This window comes from Lipophrys pholis (genome assembly GCF_963383615.2).
Source record: "Lipophrys pholis genome assembly, chromosome: 13".
Lineage (NCBI taxonomy): Eukaryota > Metazoa > Chordata > Actinopteri > Blenniiformes > Blenniidae > Lipophrys > Lipophrys pholis.
Genome location: NC_137632.1, coordinates 14,812,589 through 14,830,091, shown reverse-complemented (window position 1 = coordinate 14,830,091; position 17,503 = coordinate 14,812,589). Strand labels below are relative to the sequence as shown.

Here is a 17,503-nt window from a genome sequence, read left to right as displayed (position 1 = left end):
ATGTGGAATGGGTATAAGTAGTGAAACATGTAGTTCAGAGGCTGATATGGTATTTAATAGGCTGCCCGGTGAGATGACTGCTTTAATTATGATAACTCCTTGTATTAGGACAAAGGGATATACTGTGAATGCAGAATTAAAAAAAAATCTCCATTTAAAATGGATTATTGCATAAAGCCTGAACAAGGTGAAACTTTTAAAGAAAAAGAAGCACAACTTTAATGCTATGCTATTTCTAATAATGGCCAGTGGCTCAAAATACAGAACTATATCTTTCATTTGCAGCTTGTATTTTGTCCTCTTTGAATTTAGCTTGAAACAAAGAACAACAACTGTCGTGACTTTGTGCTTTATTTGGAAAATCTGCTGAACAACTCTGCGTGTTTGGAGACTGACCGCCAAAAATCTGTCTGCATGTATGTTTTCACATTCCTTCTTTGATGTAAAGGCCAGTTAGCGAGCTTTGACCACTGCATCACTAATCTCAGAGTTCATGTCTCAGCTCTCTCCATTGCATTATGTTTACTACTCTTAAATAAACAGTGCAGTATTCTGTGGATACTTAAAGAAAGAATTGTATTTAATATAATAAAGTCAGAATCTTTGGGGCCATTTTTACACTTTGCTAAAGTATTCAAGTATTGAAGCTAAACTTGATAAGCGTGAGAGGTTTGATGGACGATGAGAGAGAAATGAGAATGAAAGTCTTCTCCCTGCTTCAGAGGACTCTCTTCTTCAGGCCTGGATCCTTACCTGTGTTGGCAGACTTTGTGTGGAGGTGCGGCGAGGGTGAAATGAGGATGACTATCTACCTTACGTGCCTGGTCATTGTCCTCTAGTTGTCCCACGTCTCTCCCACAGGCTTGTGCTATCCTCTTCCCTGCCACCAGGTTTCCCACTATCATAGAAGCAGGACCGACCTCTGTGCGGCAAACCCAGACCAACAACATCATCATGAATTCATATCAATGTAGCGACGAAAACTAAAAATCAAGCAGCGAAGAGATTTGGTGCTCTACCTGGCTGTTTTTGTCTTGGCTTGGGCAGGTTGGTGACACACGTGTGAGGGCACATGAGGACGTTGCAGGGGTGCAGAGCGCCCTCCAGGAAACGCTGTTTCGTCTCAGATATATGAATGCCACCCAGGGGAGCCTTGGGAAGTGTGTTGGCAGGAACCAGAGCCAGGCAGTAGACCCCAACCTGGTGAATGCTGTCTATAGCCTGGAAACACACAGAGGGCCAGAGGCGACATAAGGCACAACAGAGGAGACGATAAGAAAGATTCTCTTTACACTCAAATCAATTGGTTTACATTCTCCACAACTACCAAGATCCGTTCGCTAAGCCTTTATAAGGCAAGTTTTATTATAAGTCACAAACAAACACAAAATTAAGATGAGTGTTGTTCATGTACAATTTGTGAAAACATACACAACAAGATAAAATTATCCCATTTACTGAACATTTGGGCTATAAACGGAGTGGTTTTAGTCAGTTTTATACAAAGTACATTCCATAAAAATGTCAGGCAATGAAGTGAGTTTATTTATTACCATGTAATTCTAGAACCCATTCCATTCCAAACCTTTATTTTGACTCACACTTGGATCTTGTATTGAGAGTAAAAGAAGCAATGAGACTGTTTTAAGAGTGAAAAGAGGAGGAAGGACAGACAGCTTTGGTCAAATGGAGTGAGTTCAAGTAAAATGTCATCAGAAAGATTAATCCTTAAGTAAGACACAGATAGTTTAACGTACAAATACTTTAGTATTGATTGTATATTTAGTATAGATCAAGTCAGCTTTTTTTGTTTTAGCTCAACTTCAAGACATAAGATGGCAGCAATACCATCATAGCTTAGAGGTTGATAAATCTGTGAATTAAGAAAAACTTCCACTCGATGTCAGGCAGCAGTCGCTACCTGAAGGACGCGGCTCATCCACTGGAAGCTGTCCTCCTCCGAGGCATCTGGCCTCTGCTCCGCCACCACGACAATCCTTTCATCGTGGAGCACAGACACTGAAAACACTGCTATCCTGGAGAACACAGCACAGAAAAACAGCGTTACAGCCGAAACCCCCTGGTCAGTTTCGGGGCTGTCTGTCAGTAGAGTCCGTGAACAATAGAAATCACGCTGCTGACGTGAGATCACAAGTGCTTTTCTCACCTTCCCCTGTACACAAATTTCATGGGCTCCACAGCCAGCGCTGTAGCGACAACATCGTCAGCATTATGTCTCCGTCCGCTGACCACCATCAACCCTTCCATCTTCCCAACAATAAACACAAGGCTGTCCTGCAAGGAAACACACACACACAAGCACACCGTTAGATGGACAGACCATTTAAGAGTACCGGTACCCAAACTAAAAGATGTGCTCATAATCACAACATGCAGTTAAGGCCTGAGACATGATGTGATAACACTGCATTAAAACAAAACTCATCATTTTTACTCCATCAAGTAATAACATTTTGTATATTTCTTTCCCTTATTGTTGTTGTTATAACAACACAATAGATCGTCTAGATATTCATTGCTGTGTTCTTGATCACTACAATGCGGAACATGCTATTGCAACATACAATACAAAGTTGTTTAGAGCATTTGTATTTTGTTGTGCGGCCTTCACTGTAGAGAATATGCATAATCCTGACGGTGTATCGGCATCGCCCGATGAAGTGTTGACCAACTGAAGTTACTTGCATACTAAAAATCATTTTGAAGTGAGTTGAGGCAGTATCATTGACGCTACAAAGCATGAAATGAAAATCACTATAATGGATGTTGATTTGTCTGGATTTTAGAGACATTCAGAGACTTTATTTACACTAAAGAAAGAAACTCTTGAATTGTATAATAACTACTGCAACATGCAACCCTTTTTCTTTACAAAATGCAGCTGTGGGTGTCGTTACATAATAAAATGAAGACATGATGTATAATTCGATGCTACAAGGCCTTTAATCAACGCTACATGGAAAGTGACGCTCTCCAACGATGAATATCCTCTTAATTTAAACTCTGGTTTCAGCTCTGCTAGTTTGTCGGCAGATGATCAGTCTGATAAGGTCAAGAGTTAATTGCTCATTTGCATGTGAGCTCTAAACACGTTGGCTAAATGAATGATCAGCCCCTCCAGCTGTGATTTAACAGGGAATAAACATGGAGGTGGTCTCGCCCCAAAGTTAGCGCCACAAATAATTTAGAATTCGAGTGTGAACAGTTGTTGAAAACAAATGCTCCTCCTCATTTAAAACGTGAAATCCAGCATTACCTTAGAAACCTGTCGTTAAAATAACTGCTGAGCAGAAACTTCTGCTGCACATATCCAATTAAAAAAAACAACCTATAGTCATTTTAAATTAAAAAAAAAAGAAGAAGGAAATATAACACATCCTGTTAAATACCATGAAAAGATGACGTCTGATTATTTATGTGTCTAATTATGTCTCAGAAATATTCTTCACTTTTTAAAGTACAATCGTCATGTTTTGCTGTCAGACGGAAATCCAAGTCCAATCCAAATAAAATCTGCAGATGTTAAGTTCCAACTTACTGGTCCCACAAACCCGAGCAGTGAGGTTCTGGTGAAAGGTCTGTCACTGATGGGAATCCCACATGATGTTACTGGGATAGTCTGCAACAAAATACAGCATCATATCACACATTATAACAACGACATCCACACATTGCCTAAAAATAGAGACAGGTTCAGAAAAATGTACCTCACATCAGTACAAATAGAGAATATAATTCATTTAGACACAGTAGATCTCATTCAGTAAGATGGACTAATGATGGTGATGATGCTGCTTCAGAGTAGAATTTGGAAACATTCGCTGCAGTAACACTCACCTCAAAGATGTTCTTGGTCATTCCTGGAAGGCCGTAGTAAGCTACACCCGTGCTCCCTGAGCTCACGCAGATCTCTCCCACTTCGTCAGCCTGACACAGATACGGCGTTCCCTCCACTCGTACCACACAAACCATCGCTGGTAACATAGACACATCAGTTTACTACCATGCTTCAACATAACACAGTTTTGTTTACAAATTCTCGTTCACATTATGAACCTCGAAACCTGTATCAAGAGACTTCATAATTTAGAAAACGTTCTTATTAGTTTGAAGTTGTTTTCTATCATTATCTGCGTTTTGTTTCAAGCAGTTTGACTTAAATAATGTGAATAAATATCTTAATATAGTTATAGATATGTCAGCAACATCCTACAAATCTATTTTCATCGTCAAAGTTTTACTCGTTCACCAGCACGACCAAACAAACCTCCAGGCATGGCCTGTCCCACATCCTGCACTGTGAGGACAGAGAGTTTCTCCTCTGTGTCCACCCGAATCACACTGTGACTCAGCCCACCCATGGACAGCACCGCCTTCCCTGGAGGGGGGACACCCATCTCTGGTGGTCTGTCAGAGGCAAACAGATACACACAGATCAGAGTGATGCCCATGGAGCTACTTGCAGTGCAATACATGAGCAGAAAGTGCTTCACTTTTTTGTAAACAAACATCCACTTCTTTGTTGCAAAAACGTATGTAAAGCAGCAGAAGATAAAAGAGAAAATATGATGAGCATTAGTACATTTTTCAGCCATATATAACATGTGCCTTCATAAAAAAACAAAAACAAACTATAAATAATTTTTTGTAATTCGTCTTTCATTCTGAATCGTTCCTCCAGAACTGAGCTTCATGACCAGCACCATGAATTGAAATCCTACAGCCTGCTGTTGTGTTATATAAAAAAAAGCGAATCTCCAGTCCTCCCTGCAGAATCAAGCTGATGTTGCAAACACAGTGACACAAACTCCACTGTGATACCGTGGCAGGATGCTTTTGTTCTGATCAGGTGCAGTAACAGGTTCTCACCTGCGGATGGCGACAGTCATGGCTTCAGAGGAGCTGGCACATGGACAGATCACCTCAGGTCGCAGTCCACGTGCTTGAAACACGTTGAGGAAGGCATCACAGGAAGATATGGACCCTGAGGGAACACGCACACGCACGCACGCCCCCCCCCACACACACACACACACACACACACACACACACACACACACACACACACACACACACACACACACACACACACACACACACACACACACACACACACACACAGTCAGCCAAACCACAAATATAAGCAAAGATAAACAAAGCAAATCAATAATAACATCTTAAGACTCCAGGGTGTTTTTTTTTTAATCAAAAGTGATGAACTCACATGGGTTAGCTCCATCTGCAACAATCAGCATGCGCAGCGAGCTCAGGCTGATGTCTCGCTGGTCTCTCTGGGCCAGCAGAGACCAGTGCATGTCCCGAGACTTCACCACTGCTACTCGTGCTAAACGGGGGGGACAAACAAGAGAGACAAGCCGACAATGAAATCACACAATCAAGACACCTGCCGGCTGATCACAGATCACAAAACCCGACGGCGAATAGCAACACAGTCTGATTCAGCTGCCAGCAGATGATTCAGCAAAGTTCAAACCATGGAGTACATGACGTTGATTCAGTGCAGCAGGCGGCTCCTGTTCTCCACATCCATTAGACAAGCAGGGAAACAACCTATTTGTTTTGTCACTTGTAAATGTGCCACTGGCGGAAGGAACAAACTTTCTCAGGTCAAACTCAGTGATTTGATCATATCATGGGGGGGTTTGTTGCATTAAATATGATCTCTTGTGAATTTTCAGTTAGTGCAGTATTTTTTCTTTGAGTGTTCTCTTTCAGTTCTTTTTCAGAAATTGGCCTTACCTTTGTATGTGTGAACCTTCTGTATCCAGGACAAAGGGTTGACTTTCATCAACGAGTAGGGAATGCTGATCACATGCATCCGATTCATGACGCTCTGCCGTGACAACGGGACGACATCAGATAAGCAGCAAAGTATGTCAGAAATGAAAAACATTCGCATGACGTCACGATAAACATGCTGCAGGTTTTGACACGATTGCGTCACCAGCAAACTAAAACAAAAAATTTCAAAAAATGTGTTTGTGTCACTGTTCTGCCAGTTTAGGAATTCAAACATGTACCAGCAAGTTATGTATTATATGTTTGTAGATTCCATGGCAGGCTTGAAACCAGTCACTCACAGCTGGGTTGGATATGTTTTTCTAGATAGGAAACTCTCCACTTATGAGATGTTTTCACTCAGCAGGACGTCTTTAATCTGAATACATTTGCATACTGCTAAAGCGCCCACAGGAGAATCTTAAAGATTAATATATTTTATCAAACTGAGTCTAGATCTTCTCGATGTATGATTCTAAACCCATCCTATTAGTTTCACCCGAGGTTTCGAGGCCACTTACAGTGAGGACCCCATGCCATAATCCTGCTTCTCTCTTGAAGTCCAGAACGTTGGTAATAGTCTCAGCTGCAAATTGAAAGATTTCACCAAGGTTAGGAGGCAACAAAGGAGAGAAATAATTCAAAACTCCATTCTTCACCGACACAGAAACAAAAAGCTCAGCAGTATGAAGCTACCTCTGTCTGTAGGGACTTAATTGAGACTCCAAAAGTGAGTTTTAAAAACAGACCTGCAGAGTCTCTCAGGGCTTCTGGTGCTTATTTAGAGGAAAATCTGGGACACGGTGGAAAAAAAAAAAGTGCCTTTTGTGCCTTCTTTTTAAACAGATCTGACCGAGGTCTGACATAATTAAACCCAGGAAACCGAGCAAGCTACATATAAAACTATAATTACACCTGATCAGGTATGCAAGCAATGAGAAAGGGGTTTTCTGACATGGATGAACATAAAGCAGGTTTATTCAGTTAACATGAGCATTGTTCTCAAACCCACTCTATCACCAAGAAACAGTCAAGTAAAATTGACCGATTCATTTAAGCCTCATATACTTCTTTAATATTCTTCTTCGTGAGTTTGGGGTTTAGTTTCTTGGTGTCTTCTCTCTCACAACAAACACAGTGTATCATCACCAGAACGATGTTTGTCTTCCTCTCAGAGGAATTAATTAACGGTAACAAAAACAAACGGCCACAATGAGGTCTGAATAAATGACAAGCTAAACGAGAGTTTCTCTCACCTTCAGTGTATCCGCAGGCCTGTGTCAGGGCATGACAGTGAGCCAACATGGCTGAATGTGACACTGTGATTCCCATGGTGCTTCCTTCTTTGCTGGTTTTATACTAGATGAAAGAAACATAGAGAAAAAAAGATATTTTTTTTTATTTTAGCAATTCACCTCGGTGCACCAACAAACACATTTGAAATAAAACAATCAGGATGTGCTTTGAGTGGATATTTTCAGTGTTAAATTATATATATACTCTCATTCTGCTGTTCGATTTAAAACTTTGAGAAGAAATATAAAATGTGCTCTTCTAATCTCTAAACTTTTCATGTGATTTAGACTTATATACCTTACTATAAAGGTGGAAGTCGACTCTTAAAGCACATTGACATGATTTCTTTCCCTTTCAGATCCATTGTGGAGGTGCACTGAGCCGAAATGCTGAAAATTGTCCAAATATTTATGGGCCTGATTGGCATATGGATAACCAAATGATTCTCTGTTTATTAAAACTGTATTAACTCAACAAAAGTACAGTAAAGTTGGTCTCCTTTCTATTAAGGTGATCAGGTCACAGTCCTTACTCAAGCTGCACTTACTTCTATATAAGCTATGTCATTACTGGCTTCCCGGACTGGAGGATGCCAGTCTTTCGGAGGCTTCACAACGTGTTTTCCATCTGTCACAAACCACAGCAACCGTGGCCAACCTGCAGAGAAAGAGACATAAAATCAGTACGAACCCAGTGAAAGCGAACGCAGTCAGGGGGGAAGCAAAAGCAGACAGTACCTTTGAAAGTGGCCACCTCCCCTGTTTGTGCTTTGGGCAGGCCTTTCTGACAAGCGTCGGTGGTCAGTGCCAACGTGACACCACAGCTGCCCAACAGAAAGCCAATCTGCTGACTTCCTGCATCCTGGCAGAACAAAGAGGACAAAAAAATAATAATAATAATTATGAGGAAAACGGTGTTGAACAATGACATCCATGGCTTGTAAAGCAGTGTGAAAGGATGCACTGAGGGCAAACTGGGAATTGTGAGAAGAAGGTTGATGACTGAAGCAGGAGGAACCTCAGAACATCGTACACCAAAGAAGCAGCAGGTAAGACAACCGAGTGACATCCAATCACCATTAAGAACTTTACTGCTGTGCATCAAAGACGGATTGTGGCAGCAGTGAAGCTCAAGATCCGACACAGACCTGCTCGTATTTGACTGGCTGTGCTGATTAGCTTAAAACTAGAGACATGCGGAGGAAACTGTATTGCTCTGAAAGGCAAAAAGATAAATAAAAGTGGGAGACTGGGTGGGAGGGAAAAAAGAAAAAAGAATAAAAGAGAAACCAAGGCAGCTGAGAAATGACAGGAGCTGGCAATGTGAATGAGAGGAGTTGGCGTGCAATCTATTATTTTTATGAGAATTTCCCATCATTTCACCTCACTCAAATCTCATTAATTACAGCACAGCGTCTGTCAACAGCACACTTATAAAGAGCAATCGAGGGCAGGCATTAATATTCAGCCTGTGCAACTAACATGGATGCGCTTGGTTCGGCTGGAGCTGACGGATGTGCCGCAGACTGCGGTGCATTACAACTCTCTGTAATTAAACATTTAAGAGATGATAATGCTGCTGTTGCTGTCAGCGATGGATCAGCAACTAGATGTTCTTGAGAATCAATAAGAAATTCAAATAAAGTTGGAGTGTTAAAGGCAAGGCATATTTCTATTACCAACATTAGCAGTGACAAGTGCAAAATATTGAGAGAAGTAATAAAAAAAAAGTAAATAAAAACACAACACTTAAAAAAGAGTTGACGCTGAATTAAAAATAAAAACTACATCTAATGTTACAGTTGAAGGTACAATGCGTTATAAAACGAGTTTTACTGAAAGGTCTTGTGTTCAAGCTCTTTTAGCTTCCAAATATTTGGTGCATATAGACAAAAGGATGCTTCTGCATGCTTTGTACCGACACTGGAAACAGAAAGCATGGTGGATCCAGTTCACCTGAGAGGTCTAGATGGCTCATAACAGAAGGTCATAATACAAAATGGGCTTTAATCATTTGAAGCTTTGCAGCTGTATTTTGAAGTCCGACTGACGGACGGGTAGTGTGAGAACATATCATGCTCCAAGTCCAGCAGGGGTCAGCACTGCTCTGATACGGTTAGACGAGTACACACAATGTCACACAGTCCAAGGACACTGTATTTTTGCATTTAGCCTTACCTTTCTGGTCAGTGGCACTTCAATAGGCACGGGTACCAGCTCTGCCAGGAGACAGCCATAGAAGGCCACCATGAACATCACAGGATCATTGTTGGGGAACACAAGTGCAACCTACAGTGTCAGAGAGACACAAGTTACACTATGCTCAATATTACTTTCTCAAAAATTAAACACAAGAAGCATATTCTGCAATGTGGTCAGAATGTGAAGATGTTTTTTGCTTTCTTCATGAAAGCGCTTAACTTAGCCCTTAAGGAGAAAAGGAATAGATGGCATGGTCACAGGTAAAGGCAAGGCACCATAAGAATCATTTTTGGTTGATTTCTGGCTGAGAATCTACTTTCATACCAACAAAATGTCATTGATAAACTCTAATGACCCCAAGGTTGGTTACGGGAGGCTGAAAGGAACCATAAGCGCACATCTATTTGATGTTTGCCAATAAAACTCAATTAAACTATCCAGTTGATAATATCTTTAGGTTTTTTTTAATGGAGCAAATCAAGAATGTGTGGATTTGAGCAGACCCACCTGACTGCTGGTTGATAACTGCAGAGATTTCATATATTTATAACTTTATTTTAACATTTCCGCTTTGCTCAATTATTTATTTTCCAGTAGCATTTCAAGGTCTGTGTTCAGTGACTGAATTCCACACCTTTTATCTTGGTAGTTTTTCCACAATTATTGCTTCTGATAATTCAGCCTGTGAAATGCTGATATTATTGATTTCATGGTTTCATGACTTACTCTGTCTCCAGGCACGAGCAGCGGCTCATTTCTTGTGCTCAGCTTGTTCAGAAGAGTGTAGGCCAGTTTCTGACTGCGGGTCCATAGTTTACCTACAGAGGTTAATACACAATGTGAAACAGCGGCAGACTGAAAAACGAAGTGTCCAGAGGCAGGCCGAGGCACTTTATTCTTCACCTCTTGTAAAACAAAACAAAAGCATGCTCCTTGGTAAAGGAAAGGACATTATTATTTGGCATCTCTGTTTCCGATTCAGAGCCCACAGGCAGACACTTACCGTAGGTGAGCGTGTAGACGGGCTTGCCAGCATTATCGAGTGCTGTCAGACAGGGGCTCTTGGGCTGAGTGGTGCCCCACCTTTGTAAGGCTGCTGGCAAGGAGGGAGGCCAGTTGGTGACCACCCCAAGAGGCTCTCCTTCCAGGGGACTCATCTGCTGGCCTTCTGGCTTTGGCTGGTTGGGATCTGGCTGCTGGACTAATCATTGAGAGAAAAAAAAAGGAAAATAGACATATTCACAAAGGGTAGATGTGTATGAAGGGCGATTTTGTACATTTAACCACACAGGAACTCAGGATAAAAAAGTGAAATCAAAAAAACAACGTGAAAGAGACAAAAGGATATACAGTAAGTCTTTATTATTGTACTCCCAACTCTTAAAAGTTGAACTCAGTACTGTTTACTTGAGCTCGCAAGTAGTACCCACCCCAGATAAAACACCCATAAAAAGGAACACGATGTTTGGTCTGCTGCTATTTCACCTTTGCAATGCGTTTCTTTACTTGGACCACACAGGCCAACGGGGCCCACCATACCACAGCGTCTGCTAAAATCAGACAGGCTTTAAAATTACCTGCTGAGGTGTTACTATTCGTGCTACACATATATTTGCACAGTTTATTCAGAGTGGCAGAGTACCACCCAAAACCCACCATGGGCTGGCTGGAATGGAGGAAATGCTTTGAAAGGGCTTGTCCACAGTGTGTGTGTGTATATGTGCTCAGCAGCCCCTCACATAGCTGGTGGTCCTCACTCCACTGAGGGACAAAGTAGGTACTACTGATCTAAACGTGTATCTTGACTGCTTTTTAAGAGAAGCCGGGTAAAGTAAGACGCTGTTATCTCGGCTTAAAAGAAGAATTATATAATTACATGACCACTGGAGTTGAAATGTGTGATTGAAAGCTGCAGGAATGTTTCAGCTGATAGGACAGAATACTCTTTCCATTGATTTAATTAAAGCAATTTTTTCTTTCATCTCAGCTTACCATCTAAGAGCTCCTCAAAGTCGTCCACAAAGAACTCGCGCAGTGGCGGACGCTTTGGTCTCTTCAGCGTATTGAGCAGCTGCTGGATTTTGTTGGAGACACGACTGTTGACTGGAACACCTACAAAATGAGTTTGAAGAGGATGTAAGGAAAAGGATAGGCCAGGGGTAAACATGGCAGAACAAAGATATGGCGAGAAGTACGCACATGAAAAAGAGAATATCGGCGTGGAGACAGAGGAGATGGAGCAGGTGGGAAAAAGGCATGCGTAGACAGATTGAAAGATTGATGAGGTGAGGGGAAGGGGATGGATAAGAGGAGGACAGATAAGAAAGGAAGGGAAAAAAGGTCAGCATGGTGATTTAATGACACTCGGCTGCCACACACACTGTGACGAGACAACACAGTGGCCCACACTGTCCTTTACGGTCACGAGCAGGACACGGCCTTTCAGTCAGGATTTTGTGAAATCACTAACAAACCTCACCGGCCTAAACAATTAGGAAACCGGGAGTTTCCTCACGCCGCACTGCCAGGCAACAAAAATTAAAGTCCCCTCTGCAGCAAGAGATTCATGGGGTGTCTCCAAAGGTGTGTGTTTCGTGTATGCTATGCTGAAGTTTTCAGAAGCCAACGTCAATTTCGGTCATACGTTAACTATCACTTCAATGTGATGTTTCATCATGTTTGTTTCCTGCACACAAGAAATGAAGAACCCGCTCAGAAAGCCTGATCTGAGACGTGGATCCTCGCCAAGACAATCAAAGAATAATTGAGCAGGAGAGATAAATAAATGAAAGAAACAGAGGAATAACAGACATTAAATGAATAAAGCAGGGACAATGTTGGGTTCGACTGCCCTCATATTTTGAATATGGGCTCATACTGTAATTACTCCATTATTTCCAGCATATGAATTCATACTTGGTTTCGAAAGGGGGCAGGTTGTGTCAGACATTCCAGACAGCCACAGGAGCTGAAGGCCACAGCTGCACACAGCCTGCCTGATCCGTCTTACTATAATAAGCCCATCTAAGACAGATCCTGCCTCTTCGAGTCGAGACAGATGTACCGGTAGTGGACATGTGGGGGTCAGAACGGCACCTGATGGGCCAATTAGAAAGCAAGTCGACATACTGGCTCTGAACATTGTCCAATAATGAGGCTTGATCACTCATGTCAGCTGAGCTTAAGTTCACATTTCCCTGATTTCATGATGGACAACATTGAATATGGTAGCAGGCACTGGTTTTAGTTTAATCCGGAATGAAAGCTACACAAAGCATATCTGCACAGTAGTGTAAGCTAGGGTACGTAAGGTTAATGTTATTCTATGCATACATATTTTTGACAGAAACAAATGCAGCATTATCCCGACCGGCCGTAACTTCCTGACTATGTCTGGAAGATCATATAGGCACAGAGATTCATGTGCCACCTCATAACTATGGGTTGGTATTATTTACACCAAAGGGAATGTTTGCATGGGATAGGGCAAACACGTATTGGTAGGAGTCATTCACACGTGTTTTTGTTTTTCAATCAATAGAAATATCATGGACTATCCCCAGATGCTGAGAGATTTACACTCAAGACACTTTAACTTGTATCCGTTTACAATTGAATGAGAAACACAAACTCTAGATGTTCTCAGTTTTTGATAAGAGATCAGCATGTAAACATGGTCAGTATTCACAACGAGGCCGAGTAAACAGTCACACACATAACACAAAAGACTTTTTCCACCCATTGTGCTTCGACACAGGTCCATTTTGAGTACATTCAGGTTAGCGACAGTGGGAAATACAATACACCGTAAATGCTTTGCGATGCACCCGCCCCTGCCAACAAGACACACAAACAGACATAGCAGTGTCCGACCGAACCGACTGCGGCTTCGCATATATCGTTGTAAAACACACACGGTTCGGACGAGTGCTCGACCCGACGGTGGAGGCAAAAGCAGAAAACGCACACATAAAATTGCAGACACACACACACACGTCAGAGTGCACATACAGCAGGCTGCCACAGAGTTGGAGGAACAGTTATAAATACCATCAATTAAAGTGAGGGATCCTTCACCTCTCCACTCACAGCCTAGAGGAGAAACACATCAGGATGTCAATGAAAACACTCCTGCTAACATTGTGTGTGAATGTGTGAAAAATCCACCGGCAGCCACGTTCAGGTGAGAGTGGAGAATGAAAAGCTCACAGAGTTTTAATATCACAGCAAAGCCCCCCCCCCCCCCCCCCCACCACCCGTTTCTGTTATTTTTGTCATTCGTCTTAAACCTTGTAGAAAAAAACCTGCATTTGATGTGTGCGTTCAAAACAACTATTTGACAACCAGGCAAAATAAAAAAGCTAAATCAAAAACAAACACATTATTTAAATAATCCGTAGAATGAGTCACATTCATCAGCATTAGCAGAGATTCCAGAGAATTGATGACAATGAGATTACAAGCTCTTCTGAAAGTGTGTTCCACTTTAAAGGATGCTGAGGTTATTAACAGAGCCAACGGACCAATGAAACTACTTTTATACATGGATGGATGTTATTGTCACCGACAGTATGGTGGTGGAGACTTTTCTTATTCAGTTTAAACCAAATGGCAATGGGTAAAGTCACAAATTCATTTGTGTGGGACTCTTCAGAAGCAGTGTTACAAAGTTGAGTACAAAAAAAAACACAGCAAGAACAATAAAAATGTAATTAAACTACAATACATTGTACTCCAGTGAAATGACCAAAACAGACCAAAATATAAACACAGCAGCTCATATTATCATCAATTCAAAGAAAAACATTTAAAACGACATCCACATGCAGAGCGCCACATGTGGATTGTTCCACAACTGTAAACATATAACAGCAAATTTCCGGCTTCTTTTGTTTTTTCCATCCTTGTGAAGGAGACTGTCAGCATTACGGACAGCTCAGGACGGGTGTCACAGTCTGGATTTATCCGTTCGGGTGCCAGGAAGAGCTTGACATGCACTTTAAATGTAATTTAATTTTAGATTTCTTTGGTGATCCGTCTTCCCAAACCAGAAAGAGACACTGTTTGCATGACGGAGAATATTTGGAAGCTGCGTGGTGAACAGATTCAGTAACAACACAGAGAGAGATGAGCACAAACACACTCTCACGCCTCAAAAGAAATGTAAGAATCAAAAGACACCATGTCCTTGTGTGTTCAGCATTACAGAATTTTTATTTGATCACAAAATGAGACGTTAAAGGCAGAAACACGGTGGGGGTTGAGGAGGTGCACTGTTGCCATGGCAACGTGAGAGGGTCAGTCAGTAGCTTGTGCCAGACTGACGGAGGAGAAGACAGAGGGACGGACAGCAGGGGAGAGAGGAAAAGCGAGTAGACTTTCTGTGTGTGTGCGTGAACTTACCATCTGCGGTCTCCATGACGCTGGTGTGGTGGTTGTAGTTGCGGGACACGCCTCGCACCGAGGCCACCTGGGACCGCTCCGCATGAACCGAGGAGCGCTCGGACAGCCCCGTCACATCGGGGGGCGCTGAGTGGTTATCTGTGGCGAGTGGGGGTGTCGGGGGTGGGGGGGTGGGGGGTCGAAAGGTCAAACGCCAGGCTGATTTGGGCTGTGGCATTTAGATAAAACTTTCCTCCACGGGTTGGCTCACAAACAGCTCTCTGACAGCTGGTTTGAGTGAGTTGAGTTTATACTTCACCTCTGTAAACACCATGATCGGCGTACCAAACAATTGAGTCCGGCAAATTATTTCAGAAATGGTAATTTTTCCATATGCCGCTTTATAATAAGTTGTCCATATCAGCAACGCAGCTCATATATAACCTGATAATCAATATGTATTTCAATCAAAACTCAGGATGTCTATAAACATGGTTGACTTGGTGCGATAAGAAGTGGAGCTTAAAATGAAAGCCTGTTACCACTGAAGCTCTACTGTAGTAGTTTAGTGTAAGTGTGGTGGGGGTGGGGGCAGGAAAAGTGGAGGGTTTAGGGGTATGTCTTTTTCCAAGCATACATTTATTTGATTTTTGAGAAGAAATCATAAAACTAAATTTATTGTAGAAGGACTTGCAAAATATTGCAAATCAAAAGCATCTAATGAACTGTGAGAGTTATGCTTTTTATTGCCCTAAAAGACATGAATATTGTGGTGAAAAACATGAAGGAGTCGGTATTCAGGCACTGACATAGAGCTTGTGCAGCGTTGTGCAGATAGTTGGGGGTTGAGCAATATGACTTATATGGGACGTTTCATCCCTCCACACATTCAAAACTTCTTTTGTAACTGAAACTGTTAATCACAATTAAACTATACCTAAACACATATACCGGATGCACAACACAGCTGTATGTTTTCCAGACAATTTATTTTCTTTTTTGGTCATATCCATTTACATCAGCTTAGAATGTTGCCAATGTGTGAGAGCATACGAGTCGTCCCCGTGTGCTGTTAAAGTGACTGACGGACAGAATTGGTGATTGAGGCGCGAAGGAGCAGTGTAATATAGGAGATTTATTTACAGCTTCATTCAGCGCCAGTCACTGCTGCTACTTTATGACAGCAGCCTTGAGGAAAGATGAGCCGAAGGGGGAAAAAAAACAAGCTCCAGACAGCTCCATACAAATAGGACAACATTGAGCCAGTGACACACACAGAGACACACACTCAGTTGACACCATCTCTCATTGCTGCCGCTGAGACTCTTTATGTGATAGATCCACTGAATCTCATTAACTCGCTTGTGACACTCACATGGTCACATGGAACAAGCACTTCTGACAAAGATGTGGCTCCCAGCTTTCTCACACGACTGAATGACAGCGAGGCTGCAGACAGCAACTACTAATTAGAAAGACGTGAATTAAAACTGCCGCTGGCTCCCTTTGTCTCGCCATCACCAAGCGCTTTTATGTATCTCGAGGGAGATAGCAGATGTGCCGGACAATGCTGTCTGTGAGTAAGCTGCGCAGAATCCTGTCTGCGAAACATAATTCAGGTCAAGATGTTGCATTAAGATGACAAAAAAATCTCCCATCATGCTGGATAACAGTGATAGAATTCACCAATTTCTGCTGACGGCAACAAACGATGATTAAGAAAACCTCTATCTTCAGCCTGTGGTTCAGGCCTTTAGGACTTAAAGTACACCCGCATTTTGTTTAAAGTAGAGGAAACAGCAAGTGCATGGACCGAAGCCTGCGAGGCTCAGTGTGTCACTGACCTAGCTGGGTGTGTGCCATGAGGTCGGCCAGCGCGGTGGCCGCAGTGTTGGCGTTGAGTGCCGCGTGGGCAGAGCTGTTGGTGACGATCCTCCCTCCTGGATGGGAGGAGGTGGATGACGCCGAGGATGAGGTGGAGGAACCCTGGATGACGCGGTTGAACCAGTGTTCAACGGCCGGGTGGCTGTGGCCCTGGTAGGGTGTCGAGGTGGCCAGACGTCCCTGCCGGCGCAGCGAGCCCTCGTCTTCCGACGCTGAGGAGGTGTCTGCGTTTGGCAAGGCAAAGACAGGGCAGCATCATAAATATAGGCAAAAACATGGACATTCACACTTTCAAAATGAGCGACAAGTATAATAGCCGTCAGTATAATGATGACGACCGGTGCAGACTAAATATGCATGAGGAGAGCGGTGCATTTCATCGCCAAGACTCCATCAACTCTCAAACAACCATGTTAAATGATATGCAGGCGAGTATTTCATTTGAGTGAGCCGGAGGAACAGTGAGATGACTTTGAATAAGGTCAAAAAGTATTTTTTTTTTTTAAAAATAACTAGACAAGCACACAATAAATGAGTAAATCAAATTCTTGCATCTTGTTTATATGACTTGTTTTCCCTGGTCCTCATGGTTCCTCGTGTTTCACGTTCCCAGTTTCTGCTTGTGCAGATCTTATGTTGTGGTTGATGTCTGTGGAGTGAGGGACGGCTGCCCTCGACTCTTCCTCCTTTATCACCCTGAGATTGTTGTCAGCTGTACCTTATTGCTCCCAGTCGGTATACATGTGCCATTCCCAAACATGACACGCACATGCTCATCTTGGGAAGAGGAGGACGTACTTCCTCTCGCGGTGCCATGTGCCTGATCAGAGTGGATTTTGCATCATATGACCCCTTTAAAGTGGCATATTATCCGGAACAGATAGATCAGACTAATTAATAATTGAGAATGAGCGCAGAGA

The 17,503-nt window shown here is 42.5% G+C and overlaps 1 protein-coding gene across 4 annotated transcripts in view; it reads right to left on the bottom strand.

Annotated features, from left to right (window-relative positions):
- The window catches only part of dip2a (disco-interacting protein 2 homolog A), an 81,304-nt gene that overhangs the window by 8,723 nt on the left and 55,078 nt on the right, over positions 1-17,503 (bottom strand). The window contains exons 5-25 of one of the 4 annotated variants that reach the window (XM_080478463.1): positions 16,544-16,807; positions 14,721-14,858; positions 13,368-13,409; positions 11,310-11,429; positions 10,321-10,518; positions 10,044-10,135; positions 9,294-9,404; positions 7,854-7,977; positions 7,664-7,773; positions 7,077-7,179; positions 6,342-6,406; positions 5,782-5,875; positions 5,246-5,365; positions 4,891-5,005; positions 4,289-4,428; positions 3,859-3,995; positions 3,560-3,640; positions 2,168-2,295; positions 1,922-2,036; positions 1,020-1,221; positions 813-922 (exon numbers count right to left, since the gene is read on the bottom strand). In XM_080478463.1, coding sequence (XP_080334589.1) covers positions 813-922; positions 1,020-1,221; positions 1,922-2,036; positions 2,168-2,295; positions 3,560-3,640; positions 3,859-3,995; positions 4,289-4,428; positions 4,891-5,005; positions 5,246-5,365; positions 5,782-5,875; positions 6,342-6,406; positions 7,077-7,179; positions 7,664-7,773; positions 7,854-7,977; positions 9,294-9,404; positions 10,044-10,135; positions 10,321-10,518; positions 11,310-11,429; positions 13,368-13,409; positions 14,721-14,858; positions 16,544-16,807 — 2,609 coding nt within the window. The remainder of the gene's footprint in view (positions 1-812; positions 923-1,019; positions 1,222-1,921; positions 2,037-2,167; positions 2,296-3,559; positions 3,641-3,858; positions 3,996-4,288; positions 4,429-4,890; positions 5,006-5,245; positions 5,366-5,781; positions 5,876-6,341; positions 6,407-7,076; positions 7,180-7,663; positions 7,774-7,853; positions 7,978-9,293; positions 9,405-10,043; positions 10,136-10,320; positions 10,519-11,309; positions 11,430-13,367; positions 13,410-14,720; positions 14,859-16,543; positions 16,808-17,503) is intronic. The other 3 variants (XM_080478464.1, XM_080478465.1, XM_080478466.1) reach the window with 3 other exon arrangements.